Source organism: Alternaria incomplexa (genome assembly GCF_024043165.1).
Source record: "Alternaria incomplexa strain BMP 0042 chromosome Unknown scaffold_3, whole genome shotgun sequence".
NCBI lineage: Eukaryota > Fungi > Ascomycota > Dothideomycetes > Pleosporales > Pleosporaceae > Alternaria > Alternaria incomplexa.
In genome coordinates this window covers 1,796,548-1,812,847 of record NW_026249852.1, presented here as the reverse complement: position 1 = coordinate 1,812,847, position 16,300 = coordinate 1,796,548, and the positions used below count along the sequence as shown (strand labels likewise).

Sequence of the window (16,300 nt, the reverse complement as noted above, 5' to 3'; positions counted from 1 at the left end):
TCGTGCAAGCTACTTACCAGCAATACACAATAGGCCTCGGATCAGAACGACGCGAACATGACAGTATCACATTGAAGATAGACCTGCATCGCTGCTGGCGATGGAAGTCAAGTCTTTCAGGTGCCCAGATCTGCGAAACATGAATCCAAATAGTTAAGTCTAAACATCCTGTCAAACTCGGTCACTACCGCAATTCGAGACTGACGTTGTAAATGCACGCGCATCATCTCACATACGTAAGCAAACCGCTATAGCCTCGATCGAGGCCAGATCCTAGAAGCATCCTGGAAAGCGAAACACGAACGCCGAAGCTCCGTCCACCTTCCCTTACTCCAACTGAATCCCCATGACCTCACAACCCAGCCTCATCCCACAGCCTCCTCCTTCACATCCTCCACCTCCTTAACCTCCACAACGCCCTTCAACACCTTCTCCCAAACCCTCCTCGCAACCCTAAAACTCCTACACCACTCCTCCCAATCCCCCACTACATCCCGCTCTAACCACTCGCCTCCCCTCGCAGCCACATGTTCTATGTATTCAACAGTCAACTCTTCTTCTTCCTCCCCAGCATCTCCAGTATCCCCTTCCTTCCCCTCCCCAGCCCCCTTGCCATCCTCACCCTTCACCCCATCGCCCTCCTTACCATTCTTCTCATCAGCCCGTGCTTTAAGATCAGGATCAATAGGCGTCCATTCCAACAACCTCGCCTCCACTAGATCAGATATGCCGCACGGCGTAAACAGGATCTGAACGACATCTTCCGGGTTGACTTGTTTAGTGTCTGGGTCTGCTTCAGGAGCGAGGGCGTAGTACCCGATTGCGTGACGCCCGTCTTCGTATAGGTTCGGTAGGAAGAGGATTGTCAGCGCCATGTCTCCGTCTTTCTTCTCGTGGGGTGTGTCTTCTGTGAAAGCGGGTTGGTTGGGTTTGTGTTTCTGCGGGTGGTTTGACGATGCGGACGGTGCGGAGGAGTTGGAGGGGTTGGATGGGTCGGGCGACAGGGCTGAGAGGGGCGGTATAGCAGGAAGACGTGCATTCGCCAATAAATTGGGTAAATGCGTAATCGCCGAGTCGAAATTTATAAACGGTAGATTCCTCTCTGCGACACGCAGGATAGCGAGGAAGACCGCGGGGTTGGTGGTCGTAGCTCGGTAGATATATTCTACGTAGTTAGGGCGGTTGCAGCGCGGTTTGGGCAGCTTGGTGTAGTCGATGACTATGTCGCTGACTTCGGGCACGTAGGTACGTTCGTCGCGCTTGGACTTGGGGTTGTTGGTGTTGGCGTTGGTCTTCTCATCCTCGTCTCCATCATCGTCTCCATCATCGTCATCCTCATCGTCATCCCCATCCCCATCCCCACCAACGACCGTCTCAGACCCTAAGGGCGTAACCACATCTTTCGGAATCGTCATCTTCATATCCTCCGCATAGTCTGTCGTGATATGGTTATACGTCTTCTTCAGCGTGAGTTTATGCCGATAGTCCACTAGACCACGCCTGTAGCCCGGGGCGGTGTCGAGTTCAGTGGTGTTGACTACGATGTCGTCTTGGTGCGAGTCGAAGGGGTATCGCTTTTCTTTCTTCGGCTTTGCAGGCTGCTTGGCAGATGGGGCCGCGGGGGGTTTGGGGGCTACGACTTTGGGGACGGTGCGTTTGGGTGGTGGGCGGTGGGGAGGTTGTGTCATTGTTGCGGGTGGGTTGGCGGGTGGTGGAGGGTGGTGGGTATTGTGGCTGCGGAGACGAGGGCGTCGCGGCGGAGGTTATTGGGAAAAGGCGCAGGTCGTAGAGACTAGTATGAGGAAATCATCGGTCACTGCGAGGTCGAGATATATGTCCGTGCAGGGACTGCGCTTGTTATTATTCCTTCACTACATTTTCGCAAGCCAAGGCGACTATACAACTACTGTTTCCACACAAGCGCTAATCAGACTCATCGTCCGTGTCTACTCCAAGTACAAGCGATATCTTGTCATCGTCACTGTCCTCGTCGTCGAGGCCTCCTTCACCTGGCTCGGGAAGTTCAGGGACAGCCGAGGCGGTGCTGGTAGCGGCGAAATCTGACGTAGCGGCTACCTCCGTAGTGGGAGTAGTTTTGCTGAAAGATGCAGACGCTGTTGGCGTAGGAGGTATTGGGTTTGTTGTGCGTTGCTCGTCTTCGCTAGTCTTTGCTCGCTTGGAAGGGGAAAGAGGACCATCTTCGCCTATCGGTCGCTTGGTTTCGCTGAATGCGGTAGGCTCGGGGATGTTAGGGCGTTGCGCAAGCGTACCTTTGCGAACCGATCGTGGAGTTGAAAGGTCAGGTTTGCTGGGTGTTGGCGCGTCTTCCATAGCAAAGTCCTTCGCTGCCATATCTGATTGCCCAGCGGTTTCCAGCAGATTGTCCAATTCTTGTCCAGCAAAGTGGTCATCAGCCTGCTCCAGAGCTTGCTGCTCTTCTTCCTCCGCCTCTTCCGGCTCTTCCTCCATCTCTTCGTCCTCATCGTTGCCATCGTCCAACTCTAAATCCTTGCCACCCAGACGAATGACTGGCATCCTTGGTCTAAGCATACCCTCTACATCCATCTCGGCGGAGAAAGATCGGGCCATAAGTGGTAGTATGCTCGCTGCGGGCTTTCCAAACTTCTTGCTTGGTGGCGGGTTCAACACACTAGCTACCATGGCTTCCTTGTGCTGGGTGAGAATAGCGGTACGGTCCAGACGAGCGCGCATTGAGTCAGACAGATATTGAGCCGGGATACTTGAGAGTAGAGCTGGAAGCAGATCGTGTGCGGCTTGATGGAGTCCAGGGAATCCAGCGTTGGGGCCGCCGGCGTTCTTCGCAGCGCCAAGGAAGCTATCGGAGTTGGCAGTGGTCTGGGGCTGACTGTTGCCATTGGCCTTAGCCTGGCCGGGAGTCTGTTGGTTTGTAGGCGCTGCGGTCTCGGGCGGTAGTAGATCGTCGCAGCAAGCGCGAATGAGAGGTACGAGGGAATCGATGGTAGTTTTATGGAGAGCGACTCCAGATCTCCTCAACAAAGCAGCAATCGCCGTGTAGCATGCTGTTCTAATCTGAGCTGTCTCTTTTTCCGCACTAAATACCCACACAAGTTGGTCAATCATGGCAGGGTCCAGTGCCAACGTGCTGCTCTGAGATCTGTGGGCTAGAGCAAGAAGCACTTCAATCGCGGCGACATGTACGTCTGGCAACAATAACCAAAGGCTCTCACGCTCGTCCTTGCTGACTTGGGCGTTTAGACGTACGGTGTTCTGGAAATTCTTGCTCGCTGACACGGGAATTGTAAGGGAAAGCATTCTCGAGAGTAGGTCAACGATCATGCCAACGTTGATATACACAGTGTTCGTCGTGGGACTTTCGATGTACTCCTTGATGACGTAGAGAAGGCCTGTCAAGCGTTCGCCACCAGCGAAGATTCCCGACCAGGCGGATAAATCTGAGCCGGGCTCCAGGTCTTGAACCTCGTCATCCAGTGTGTGACCGTTCGAAATGGGTGCTTCACGTGCCGTAGATTGCCAGTCTTCAATCACGGCGCGGAACACGCAGTCTGTCGTCTGATGAGTGACGTTTGTGATGTTCTTGACAGCCTTTGTCCACTCTTCGCTCGAGGCTCCTTTTGGTGCACAGCAAGGTAATTGAACGTAGAGTTGGCGCGCGGCAGCTGCGATATCCGAGCAAGCCCCATGGTTGGTTCCAGTTCGCTGCTCTTGGTTGAGTTTATCAGATGGCGTGGGTGCAATGAGACGTCCGAGAAGCGGGTAAAGCTGCTTTAGATAAGACCGGAAGATGGTAGGGTGTCGGGGCAGCAGCTCGTTGAAGCTCTCTAGGATGATCTGTAGCAGACTGGCGGAGGTAGCTTTGGCATTCGCTATCTGTAGACAGACTTGGACGAAAGGTGATAGCGACGGAGTAGTGATTTCGCGGATCAACGTCGGGTACTCTCTGGTCAGAAGGAAGATGCGCGTCAGGGTGATAATGCAGAGCTTCTTTGACGACGGCGAATCCGGCTTGTTCAAGAATCCTAGAAGGCCACGCACCCATGGCAAACTCTTCTGCAGAGTCTCCCAACCCCCGACTTCAATCGTGGCCTTGATCAAGACTATGGCACACCATCTTCCTTGGGGAGTCCGGTCTTGGAGCAGAGTGGTGAGTAGAGTCCGGTACTTGTGTATAGCAACGGATGCTTCCGAGGACGTCGCTTTGGTACCTGAGGCCTGGGCCGAAGAGAGGAGCGCCCTGCAATTGGCCAATGACGCAGCTATGGCAGGCACGTGTTGGGGGAGCTGGGATGTCGGCGTGGACGAGATGCGGAAACTGAGCGCTCGCAGCGTCGCCAGTTCGGAAGCAATGGGCGCCATGGTGATGGCGATTTCCCTGGTTATTGATTTGATCAGCCCGTCTCTGATCAGCGGAATGGCTGTTGTCGATGGCTGGTAGAAAAAAGTTCAAGGCCCGGAGTTAGCGTCGGACCGCATGCGCTAGAGCTGCAGGGATGTGCGGGCCAACTGCACAGAAGAGTGGGACTTGTGCAGTCGGTCAGTGACATGTGTACAGCCATGGCCGGCGTCGTCGCATTCAGTATTGCTCGTCGAACATGATTCTACAGACATCGCGACCTTGTCCAGAGCCAAAGGCATATTCTTAGCACCATGGTGGTATGTCGAGGTTGCTGTCCTGCCTCTCCCCTGGCGCCGAAGCAACGTCATCTTCAACAACGGTAGCTTACAGGACCTACAGACCCCCCCTGAGAGCGAAAAGGCCAAGCGCTACATACAGCAGCTGGACGAGGCTCGATGCGCCGGACGATGGGCCGACGTGCCTGAGCTGTGTCGCAAGGTCGAGAAGCATGCGCCGCACCGACGATGTCAGCAAACCTCTCTGTTTGGTCTTTCTGAGGGCTAACGGCGACCCAAGGCCTCACCCTCACAGCGCGCTCCGACGCCCAGATAGCCGCACACAGCACCAAGAGGCCCTCGACCGCCTCCTCTGCCGCCTCCACCACCGGGCTGTCACAGATCATACCCTCGCTGCTCGCAACAATCGAAGAAGATGGCACGCAGGGTCAAGACGCCTTCCAGGCCAACGTCTGCCTCGGCTGGGCCCATTACGTGCTGGATGAGCCGGGACTGGCAGTTGCGCGGCTTCCACAGGACTTTGGGGCAGTCGCGACCCAGCTGTCGGGCCAAGCAGGCACCTTGAGCGGCTGGTCTCGGGTGTGTCTGGTCAAGGGCACATATCTCAAGGGTACAGCTATATTGTGTAGCCTCATTCTGGCCAGGAAACTGACGTGATTCAGGCTCCGCGCTCGAAAAGACAGGTGCAATCGGCGAGGCAGCCACCATCTACTCGTCAATAATACCCTGGCTGTCCACGACAACCACCCCGAACACCGAATCGGCCCAGTTCAAGATGTGGGGAGAGCAGTCTCTCGTCCGCCTCTGTCAGCTGTCCGACCAGTCCATGGGCCTCAGCGAGCGAATCAACGCGTCCGAGGCTCTGCGCACCTACCGCTACTGGGCAAAGTTCTGGGATGCAACTTCCAAGAACGCCGCAGCAGACGCAGGCAACTCAGCACGGTATCGAAGATTAGCATGGAAGGCCTACTACGACTCGCTATCAACAATCCTCCGCTATGATCTCGCGTACGAACCCGATTCCACCCCCATCATACAAGAGAAGCCAACGCCTACCGCACAGTCAGACGCTCGATTACGGCAGCGGGCGGAGCTAAAACGGGTCGAGGCCGTCTATGAAAATCTGTTGATAAGAGAGACACACTTTCCCAAAGCAAGCGAGACCAATCATGAAGTCGAAACGTGGGTGGATTCCGTCATGGACAACTGGCGCCTCCTCTGCGGTCCCACCTGGAGCGACGATGATCTAGGCGAAGGAGGGAAAGAGGGTGTCGCGCGAGGCGTGCTTGATGTAAGTTACTCATCTACCCCGAGAAGATCCAATGACTAATATCATCCAGATCCTTTATCGAGCAGCCACCAAGACGTACCACTCGACCCAGATCCTGCGCAACCTCTTCGTTGTCCACGCATCTCTAGCCGAGCCTGAACTGGCATACAAAGCCTACGATTCCTATGTCGAGATCATCACGCGGAACAAGGATCGATCGGAAAAGTCAGGCGAACTCGAGGCTGGCATTGACGACGACAGCACGGTGTTGAGGACCTCCGCCGAGGCCATCAGGATGCTCTGTCGATGGGGATCTAGGCATGACGCCGAAAAGGCTCTCGAGATTGCTCACAGTATCGAGCACTGGTTAGAGCAGGCAGATCACCTTCGCTCAACGTCTGATACCCGCTCAATTGCTTCGAGCACATCTTTCGTCGAACCCACGGCCCTAGCTGCCGCCTATTGCGCCATTGGCATCAGTCAAGCACACTGGGCACGGCTCACTTACGAGGTTGAGGCACGGGCCGCGATCCAGGCCAAAGCTGTGCAGTACCTCAGGAAGTCGCTTTCACCTAATCTCGGTGACGAACATAATGTGGAAGCTCTGTACGCCCTCGCTTTGGTTCTCGCGGAAACAAGGGACATCCCCGGTGCCATCAAAATCGCCAAGCGTGCACTTTCTCCAGCAACAAAGGGCACGACGGTCAGTGTAGACGGAGTTCTGTCGGATGGCATCACCACTGAATATGGACGCGAACGCAAGTTGACACCCGTGTGGCATCTTCTTGCCCTGCTTTTGACGTCACGGTCTGAGTTTACCGCTGCTGAGAAGGCATGCGAGGCGGCTTTCGAACAGTTCGGCGATCCTGCTGTCCTGTTCGGCCGTGACTCGGGCGCATTCCGAAGCGAACACCTCCAAGAGGCTGCCGGTCAAGAGCCTCTTGAATCTGGCATTGTCGATCGTATGGAGCGTTTCGAAAAGAGCAACATACTGCAGATCAAGATGACGCAGCTGTCTCTTCTTGAGATCACCGATGGTGCCACCGCTGCGGTTGACGGATGTGACGAGCTCCTTGCACTGTACGGTCGACTGTTCGGCGACCCGGCAGCTGACAAAGTCAAGACTCCACCCGAACCTGCGTCGCTGGCGCCTCCAAAGACCGCCTCGGGCACACGAGGTAGTATCTTCCGTGGACGAGGGTCAGTCAGAACGACTCAGCAAGAAAATGTTGATCGAAGTAAATCTGTGGTCAGCTCCAAGACAGCTACGACACAACCGGAAATGCCTCCTGCGATTCAAGTCACTGATGACCACGGCGCAGCTCCTACTAACGGTCATCACCGGCACCATCTGTTCCACCACCACCACAAGCAGGATGATGGTCAGGCCGGCAAAGACACCGTTCCAGAGGTACCACCGCTTCCAGAACACGTTCCAAACAGCACTCGTGCACGCAGTAATACTGCAAACTCAAAATCGCCTCGACGCATTTCCAATCCCAGCTCTCCAGGAAAGTCAATAGAAAAGGGTGACACACCACTTCCACCCGTTGCCCATAACCTAGATCACTCCTCTCCGCCTTTGGGTCACGAAGAACAACCCCCCAGACAGGATACTCGCTTGCCTTCGCGCCTGCCACATGCTGACTACATACCCGCGGATCCCCACTTTTCCAAGATTCAAGAGCGTCGTCAGAAAGTCTCGTTGCTGGTCAGCATATGGATCTTCATCTCTGGATTATACGCAAGAGCGCACATGTTCCAGGATGCTAGGGAAGCTGTTGCTGAGGCGTTGAAGCTAGTGGAGACATTTGAAGCAGAGGTGTCATTGGAACACTCAACAGCCAAGGCGCTCGCGGACAAGGGGTGGGGTGGCGGCAAGAGTGTGGAGGAGTTATGGGCGGATGTTTTCGCTGCTGTAAGTCTCTTTTACTCTTCCATATTACCTCTACTGACATCTTTCACAGCGTGCAGAACAGCTTGTGGCCCAATCGATGAAGCATGAAGCTCGTGCAGACTTTGAGCGCGCTCTACAACACTTTCCAGATCACCCCGAGGCCATCGTTGGTCTATCAAACATTCTTTTGGATATCTACAGCGAGGTCATTCCGCTGGAGCCTGCCAACACAGACACCATCTCCCCTCCGCTACAGTCATCGGCCTCTTCAATCCATACAAAGACGTCGACATCGAAGACACAATACCTAACCTCTCACACACCGTCGGTAGAGAACCAGCTCTCGTCACCCACGCTTACCCGTCTTGCGGCCCGTGATCGCGCATTCGGGCTACTCTCCACACTTACCAAGCTTGGTGCTGGTTGGGACTACTCCGAAGCATGGTATGCGATGGCTAGGGCCTACGAGGAGAGTGGGCAAATCGACAAGACGAAAGAGGTGCTTTGGTGGTGTGTAGAATTGGAAGATACGCATCCCGTGCGCAGCTGGAAGGTAGTCACAACCGGCGGCTTTGTACTATGATTGAGATTGCAATAATCGTACGTAGATTGGGCTGTTCGTATACCCATCCTAATTATGCAAGTTTGGATCCCTTTCAATCCCTGACCGGCATCACCCAGCCATGAATCTATGCATTGCAGTGACCCCCTCCTACCACACAGCCATCAAACCAAATTCCCCGTCCCCAGCCCCCCATAATAAACAACCCCCCTCCCCCTCATCCTCGCACTCTTCACCCCCTTGAGCACACTCTTATGCACCACCACCTCCCTCATCCCCCACCCCTCCAGCCCCCCAGCCCAACCCCCCAACACCTCACCCTCCCCGTCCAGAAACCTCACTTTGATACTCAAGCACACCGTCGTCGCGCGGCGGCACGTAAACGCCCAACACGCATGACACACCATGCGTTGCAGTAACCAAGCCAAATTGGTAAACCCAGGCCGCAAGCGAGCCAGATAAGGATGCGTAGGGAAGAATATCCGATACGCGATACTGCGGGGGAGGGAGGTTGTTGCTGTTATGGGGCCGCCGGTGAAGGAGGTGGGTATGTCGATTATCACGTTTAGAGGGGGAAAGGTGTGGAGGGTTGGTGGGGGTGTGGCGGTGGGGAGGTAGGTGAGGATGCGGAGGATGGATGTTGTTACTGCTTCTAATACGTGTAGATCTGGGTCTGGGGAGGTGGTGAGGGTCCATATCTTGAGCTTCTTGGCTAGCTGTGAGGAAGTGATGGTGCCTTGTCGGTAGTGGAGGATGGAGCGGGTGGTGAATTCGCGATTCCGCGGTTCTATGCGGTGGAAGAGGAAGGTCCAGAATGTGGGTTGGAATCGGAAGGAGTCGTGTAGGTTTATTACGCCGAGGAGGTGGTCTGCCGAGATTATTATTGTTGGGGCTGTGGACTTGATGGTGGTGAGGTGGGGGGTGAGGATGTAGGATGCTTCGGTACGGATTTGGTGGTTTGTGGCGAGGAGGGATATGCCTGGGATTGTTGTGGTTACTAGGGTGAGGTGGTGGGGACCGGACTTTAGGGGAATGACATGGTGTTGGGTTTTGGGGACGAGGTGGGTGAATATCTTTTGCCGGAGTTCTTTGGGGAGGGAGAGGAGTGGGAAGGGCTTTGGCGGCATGGATGTGGGCGGCGGTGAGGGTGTGGGTTTTCCTGGCGAGGGGAGCGAGGGAGGTGGTTCTGTTGGGCCCATGGTTAAGCTGGAGTGCGCAGGCTGGAGGATATGTTGGTGTGGTAGCTGATTTTGCCCAGGTGTAACTCTGTAGTCTGGTTTGAGGCGGGTGATTATCTGTCCCATTAGAAGAACGCGGAGTTTGTGATGAGTGAGGCAGTGAGATGAAATCGTCTTTCACCGGTACAAGCGAGCAGAGGCATTTTCGTTCCACAGTGTTGGTTTCAGGGTCGAGAAGTGGATTCTGGGTACCACGTGTTCCAAACTAGAGCATTGCTCTCCGAACGCGGAGGTACGAGATATGACTAGAATTTGTGTCGCATAGGTGCTTTCGAAACTGTACAAGTAGATGCTGAGATGTTGCATACTTCTATCTTGGTTTCCGTAGATGCGAAGCCAGCCCCAGTGTGGTCAAGGTCTTTGCTATAACCAGAACGTGGTGGTCAAAGTATTGTGAATTTGCAAGCATGATTTGCGCATCGATCCCACCTCGATACTACTAAACGAAGTTGAAGTACTGGTTGATAGGCAGCCTCCATGACTTGCTTAACATGGAGACGTGATCAACGGAGGTTGAGTGTCGTGTTGGACGATCGACACGTCTCGATGGCTGACGCATGCATCCTCTGGAACTAAAGTTGTCAATGATGGATAGCGGAAGAGTGTCAATGTCGAATTGCGCAGTCGCACAGCTGGTGAAGGTGCGGGAGAGGTTGATAGTCAGGCACGCGCGACGCAGACGCGTCCGCGCCATGACCTGACGTCATTGGTCGAAGCGAAGACACGAGCTACCTTGGACACGAGCCTGCGCGTCTTTCACCCCGGGACCACTCATCTCAACACACTATAGCTCCTTCTTTGTTCATCGTTGAGACTCAAATGGAGGTCTTCCGCTTCACAGCAGTGATGTCTTCGACGCTTGCTCGCTTAGTCCCGCGTTGACCGCGTCCCAATGCGGCTTCCACGACTATTAGGCGCGATTGAAGTGCCTGCTAATGTCTCATAGCTCTTACCCAAAGCGACGGCTAACCGGGCAAGCATGAACGATCCAGAGGCTGTCGCAGAGAGCGTGGATGTCGTCTGCAGCCCGGACTTGTTTGTGGACGCATCAGACCGAAACATTACATCGATCCATCTCACCGCTGCCATCGATAACGCATCAGGATTGTTACGAGACTATCAGCACGAACCATTCTTCTCCGCGGTATTATTACTACTGCAGCATTCAACATGAAGGGCGCTTTCCTGCTTCGTGTGCTTTCGGCCTCGTCGCTCCTCGTCAATGCAAATACCAATTCGATCGATCACCAGCAGCGGGAGGATTCGCTTGATGACTTCATCAAAGCTCAGCAGCAAATTTCGCTACAAGGGATGCTGGACAATATCGTCGAAGCTCCCTACCCGGATTTGCATGGCATGGTTGTTGCCAGTCGGTCAGATACAGATTGTATTTGCCTTGAACTCACAATGATCGACGGAAAGCTAACGACACAGACTGGTACACGTGGATCAGGACAGCTGCATTAACCTTCAAAGTTCTTGTCGAACGCCTAACACCGACCGATATCCTCTTTGTCCCGGATCAGATAATCGATTATGTGGAATCCCAAGGGGAATTGCAGTCGGGAGATCTCGGAGAGCCCAAGTTCTACGTCAACGGCACTGTTTTCAAAGGTGCCTGGAATCGTCCCCAGCAAGACGGCCCGGCGCTTCGTGCTACAGCTCTGAACATCTACGCTAAATACCTGCTTGCGTACTTAGAAGGGACTAAACTGGCTCGAGTCCTTCGGGCCGATGTTGACTTCGATGTCTGGCCGATCATCGCGAAGGATCTCGACCACACTGTTCGGTACTGGAATCAGACAAGCTTTGATCTATGGGAAGAAACCAGTGGCTCATCGTTCTTCACTCTTTCAGTATCCCATCGCGCTTTGGTGGAGGGTATGGCACTCGCGAAGACATTGGGCCGACACTGTGACGGCTGCTATGCTGCCGCTTCACAGATGCTGTGTTCTATGGAAAGCTTCTGGGACGTCAATCACATACGCGCGAATCTCAATGCCCGAGACCAACGAAGCGGTATCGACGCAAGTTCTATTCTGTCCTCTATTCACACGTACGATCCATTGGCCGGATGCACAAACGGCACATTCCAGCCGTGCTCTTCTAGAGCTCTAGCCAACCATAAAACAGTGACCGACTCCTTCCGCCCTTTGTACGGCATCAATAGCGGCATTGCGCAAGGTCAAGGAGTCGCCATTGGAAGGTATGCCGAGGATATCAATCACGGCGGAAACCCGTGGTATGTGACCACACTTGCTGCTGCAGAGCAGCTCTATCTAGCGGGACTTCAGTGGCAGTACCAAAGCCGATTGACGATTGACGAAACCTCGCTGCCCTTCTTTCGCGGCCTACTACCAACAATATCTATCGGCACCTACAGCAGTCATTCCGATTCGGCCACTTTCCGATCAGTTTTATCCGCTGTACGAAAATACGCGGATAGTTACATGGCGTTAGTACAGAAGTACATGCCTGCGGATGGGGGGCTCCCAGAACAGTTTGATAAAAATAACGGCGTGGCTGTTTCTGCCTCGAACTTCACATGGTCACACGCTGCATTTTACACAGCCGCGAATCGACGCGTTGGTATAGAAGGCTCTAGCTGGGGTGAGCCGCTGAACAACGCTTTGAACTTATCGCAATGTTACTGTCACGCGCGTGTGACCTTCACGGTACGCTCTGACCCGCACAGGACCTTATTTGTTGTTGGCGATGTTCCGGAGCTCGGCGATGGGAAGAATGAGCATGCCAGGGTTTTGAAACAAGACCTTCGTGGCTTTTTGATCTCAGGGTCCTACGGATACGCCAACTACTCTGCGCAGATCGAAGTACCCGCGTTGACAAGGATCAATTACCATTACTTTATGTTGGCCAAAGATCATCCCAAGGAAGAAGAAGAGTACCAGTATCGGCACATCGATACAGGCGAATGTGGAAGCAATGTTGACACAGTTCGCAATGTTTTCTTTCCCGACGGCTGATGAAGATGATCTACTCTGGCTTGGAACATGGCATCGCATCGTTGGGTTCATTTCGTTCTTCATTCCTACTTTGAGTCACTCCTAGTTGCTCAGCTTACAATACATGTCATTCTCATCAAGATGTTGGTCTAAAGTCCTGTTCATTCTTTTGTCCTTTCAAATCAGCGCGACTGAGCAACATGCCTCTGTACTGATACACGCACAGTCTCTGGTAAAGGTTCTGCGACACCCTACATCCCGAAACATTTATGCTACACCCTCAAGCTGATCGGTTATCATGGCGATACCAGAGCGCATGAGCGAATCAGACTATCTTGTCTGCACCTTGTGTCAGTCTCATTCGCAAAGCTACTACGCGGAACAAACGTACCGTGACCTACTAAACGCAGTCTTGCGGAACCCAAGCTTCGATCCATTCTCCGTACTCAAGGTCAAAGTGCTCGACAAAGTAACCAAATTTACCACCTGGAGAGGGGCCGCGCAATGGAACATATTGCGACACGGAATGAGCTACAAACATTAGAGGCGCTGTACACACTCTAAATCGGATGTCGCGTCGTTGAGCCAGATACGGTCGCTCGGCTGCATCCTCGAATCGAAGCAAGGAAGCAACGGTTTCTTGACGGCCCATCGACAGTACATGCATGGCGTCAATGGCAATGTCAATCGCTCTGGCTCTTGGTCGCATTTGAGATAAATGCCAACCAGCTTGACGCGCCCAGTTGATTATAGCCGAGCTATTTGGATCCGAAGCTGAACTCTCGGGCCTAGTGGTCACGCAGCTAGATCCTGTCCTGCGCGCCTCCAAAAACCAGGTCAGAAACTCCGAAGCTGCCTCAAGAGGTCCTTGCTTGCGCGCAATGACTTCCAGATCTCTACATAGGACAATGAGTTTAGGGCCCGATCGCGACACCTTGGAAAAGCCGTCGGCTACTAATACGCTATTTCGCTTCGCCGCAGTGCGCGCAATGATTGGTGTAGCTTCTTCTCGGATGATCTTGGAAATAAGGCGTACAGTGGTGGGATACCAAATGTTAACGAGCTTAACTTTCGTGGTTTTCATCTTAGGAAGTCCGCTCTCATTGTCCGTCTCGATGGTGATCTCGTTGTGCGTAAGACATGTCGGTAGGAACCCGTAAACCATGAGTCTGATGTCGGCGGGTAGATCAAGGAAGCGGAAGTCCATGGGTGCGGGCGGTAAAGAATGGCTCATGGCGGGTGTCGTGTTAGTAATTTGGGGGTGATGTCAGTTTCCAGCATTTGAAAAGACTAACTAGCGTGAATTTTGCAACTAGATGAAAGACAGTGAAAGTGAAAGACCCTGACCTGATGTGTAGACGCTCTTCAGATTTAGCTTGTGTCTGCTGTCGATATATCGACGACAGTCTGGAATGACTCGCCTGTACGTGCCTCTGGCGCCATCACCGAGTCAGTAAACCTTGAGCTCAACCCCGCGACTTCCATCCGTCGCACCCCAACACAGCACAACATCACCCTCAAGCATGAGCGGGCCAGACGCATATGAACAGCACCGACAGCTTCGCACGTGATGATGGAGACCGCGATCGCGATCAAGCCTGCAATGAATGCCGCCGACGGAAAGCGCGATGCGACAAGACGCTCCCGGAATGCGGGCCCTGCAAGAGAAACAGGAGACACTGTCTCTACGAACGACACAGTAGGACCCCATTGACGCGCAAATATCTCACCCAAGTTGAAGAGCAACTTCGTCGATCACAAGCTCAACTCGCCCGCGCAGAACAACGCGTCCAAGCAGCCGAAGCGCGTGTGCGACAGCTCGAGACCGCCCAGGGCGACGACGCGCCATCTCCCCACGAAGATGTTGCCAACACAAGAGGCACAGCCGACCAACCGCCCATTGAAGTCGCGCTTGAGGGGCCGCCTTCTGGTCCAGCTGACTTCAGTTGGGATGAACAATCCCAGGAAAGCGGTCCAGCCGAGACAGACGCCGCGAGCACACATACACATACTTCTCCCGGAGAAGACGAGCGCGTTGTCGATGGCATGGCCTCACTCACCGTGGATGAGAGCGAGGCGGGCTATCTAGGTGTTGCGTCAGGTGCTGCCATGTTGCGACTGCTCCTTCCCGACGCTCAGCAGTCTTCGCGGAAAGCGCCACCCACGTCCAGCTTCAGCACAACTACACCGGACAATGGGCACTGGCTGTACACAGATCTGTGGGATAGCCTTGATCTAGGAGTCGTCGACCTCGATGCTGCTATCAACGGCTACTTCGGCCTCTACCACATCTCGTATCCTATCGTAGAGGAACACACCTTCCGTGCTCAATATGCCCAGGTCATTCCTCGCCCCAACGGCCGTAGCTGGCATTCGCTCGCTTTTATGATCGCTGCGATAGGCCATTACACAACGGCTACAGGCCCGGCCGACACAGACAGGAAATTGTTCATGGCTGCCAAGTCCAACCTGTCGATTGAGAGCTTGGAAATTGGCAACATCACCCTTGTCCAAACACTCACGCTCATGTCCAACTATCTGCAAAAACGGAACAAGCCAAACAGTGGGTACAACTATCTTGGTCTTGCCCTTCATATGGCCATTGGCTTAGGACTACACAAGGAGTTCAACCATTGGGACATCACCCCACTCAACATGGAGATCCGCCGGCGCGTATGGTGGTCCATGTTTGTCTTCAACATTGGCGCAGCTGTCACATTCGGCCGCCCTCTGGCCTGGCCCAACAAGAATGTTGAAGTTCATTTGCCTTTGAACATTCCCGACAGAGCTTTGACTAATCTGTCACGCACTGCTCCGAGCGAGGCGGACCACGTCACAACGTTCAGTGCCGTTATCATGCAGTCCAAATTCCACATTCTAACGAATGACATATACACGAAGGTCATATCGATGCCCTTTCCAGCCGCTACGGAGCTGATCCGTCTCGATGATACCGTAATAGACAGATGGCAGTCATCCGTGCCCGATTGGTATCGCCGTGGAGCGACCGTGCCCGCTCAATTCGCGACTAGCCATGCTATCATGTGGTGGCGGCTGAGCAACTTCAGGATCATCATGTATCGACCGTATGTCATTCGTCGTGTGCTACAAGCCAGATCTCAAGACATGGACAATGCTGTGCCGGCATCAGTGCAAGAAGCATATGCCAGATGTCTCCGTGAAGCCGAGATGAGCATTGATGCCATCAGTACATTTTGGGCGAGCTCTCCGCCCACGCGGATGTCTGCATGGTACGCATTGTACTTTTTGTTCCAGGCTTCGCTCATACCCTGCGTGTGTTTGCGTAACGAACCTACTTCACCTTCCTCGGCAAGTTGGCGTGCGCAAATCAGGCGGACAACGCACACTATGCAGCTATTATCATCGATCAACCCGAGTGCTCAGGATTGCCTGAATATACTTCAACGTCTCTGTGGCCCGTTCCTACAATCTGAGAGTCTTGGACAGGATGCACACGTACTCGCGACTTCCGCTGGCGACCTATTGGAACATGCTACCGAGGAGTCCCCACAGACACAGATCAACAACGTCTACAGCATGATGTGGCCGAATGCCAATGATGCTGAGGCTGATGTGCTGATGCAGGGGGGACTCTGGTCAGAGTTCCTTCCGGACGTCGATGATTCAGGACAGCCACAACCGAGCGGACCCAATGTCTATTCCGATTCACAATTTGCATGGGGTTGAAGCACAATTTTGTCTCTACCAAGATACCTC

The 16,300-nt window shown here is 53.9% G+C and overlaps 6 protein-coding genes across 6 annotated transcripts; 3 read left to right on the top strand and 3 right to left on the bottom strand.

Annotated features, from left to right (window-relative positions):
- Window positions 1-365: 365 nt before the first annotated feature.
- Window positions 366-1,688, bottom strand: J4E90_002989 (uncharacterized protein; the record flags this gene model as incomplete). The annotated part of the gene is made up of 1 exon (XM_051432563.1): window positions 366-1,688. The coding sequence occupies one exon, from the start codon at window positions 1,686-1,688 to the stop codon at window positions 366-368; it is 1,323 nt and encodes a 440-aa protein (XP_051293985.1).
- A 235-nt stretch (window positions 1,689-1,923) lies between these two features.
- Window positions 1,924-4,356, bottom strand: J4E90_002988 (uncharacterized protein; the record flags this gene model as incomplete). Its single annotated transcript, XM_051432562.1, has 1 exon — window positions 1,924-4,356. The coding sequence occupies one exon, from the start codon at window positions 4,354-4,356 to the stop codon at window positions 1,924-1,926; it is 2,433 nt and encodes an 810-aa protein (XP_051293984.1).
- Window positions 4,357-4,647: 291 nt separating this feature from the next.
- J4E90_002987 (uncharacterized protein) lies at window positions 4,648-8,382 on the top strand (the record flags this gene model as incomplete). Its single annotated transcript, XM_051432561.1, has 6 exons — window positions 4,648-4,653; window positions 4,736-4,862; window positions 4,913-5,242; window positions 5,295-5,923; window positions 5,973-7,820; window positions 7,870-8,382. 6 exons carry the CDS (start codon window positions 4,648-4,650, stop codon window positions 8,380-8,382), a joined length of 3,453 nt encoding a protein of 1,150 aa, XP_051293983.1.
- A 2,387-nt stretch (window positions 8,383-10,769) lies between these two features.
- On the top strand, window positions 10,770-12,583 carry J4E90_002986 (uncharacterized protein; the record flags this gene model as incomplete). Its single annotated transcript, XM_051432560.1, has 4 exons — window positions 10,770-10,986; window positions 11,034-11,655; window positions 11,710-11,805; window positions 12,295-12,583. The coding sequence occupies 4 exons, from the start codon at window positions 10,770-10,772 to the stop codon at window positions 12,581-12,583; spliced, it is 1,224 nt and encodes a 407-aa protein (XP_051293982.1).
- A 379-nt stretch (window positions 12,584-12,962) lies between these two features.
- Window positions 12,963-13,769, bottom strand: J4E90_002985 (uncharacterized protein; the record flags this gene model as incomplete). The annotated part of the gene is made up of 2 exons (XM_051432559.1): window positions 12,963-13,048; window positions 13,463-13,769. 2 exons carry the CDS (start codon window positions 13,767-13,769, stop codon window positions 12,963-12,965), a joined length of 393 nt encoding a protein of 130 aa, XP_051293981.1.
- A 335-nt stretch (window positions 13,770-14,104) lies between these two features.
- Window positions 14,105-16,270, top strand: J4E90_002984 (uncharacterized protein; the record flags this gene model as incomplete). The annotated part of the gene is made up of 1 exon (XM_051432558.1): window positions 14,105-16,270. The coding sequence occupies one exon, from the start codon at window positions 14,105-14,107 to the stop codon at window positions 16,268-16,270; it is 2,166 nt and encodes a 721-aa protein (XP_051293980.1).
- Between the last annotated feature and the right edge of the window lie 30 nt (window positions 16,271-16,300).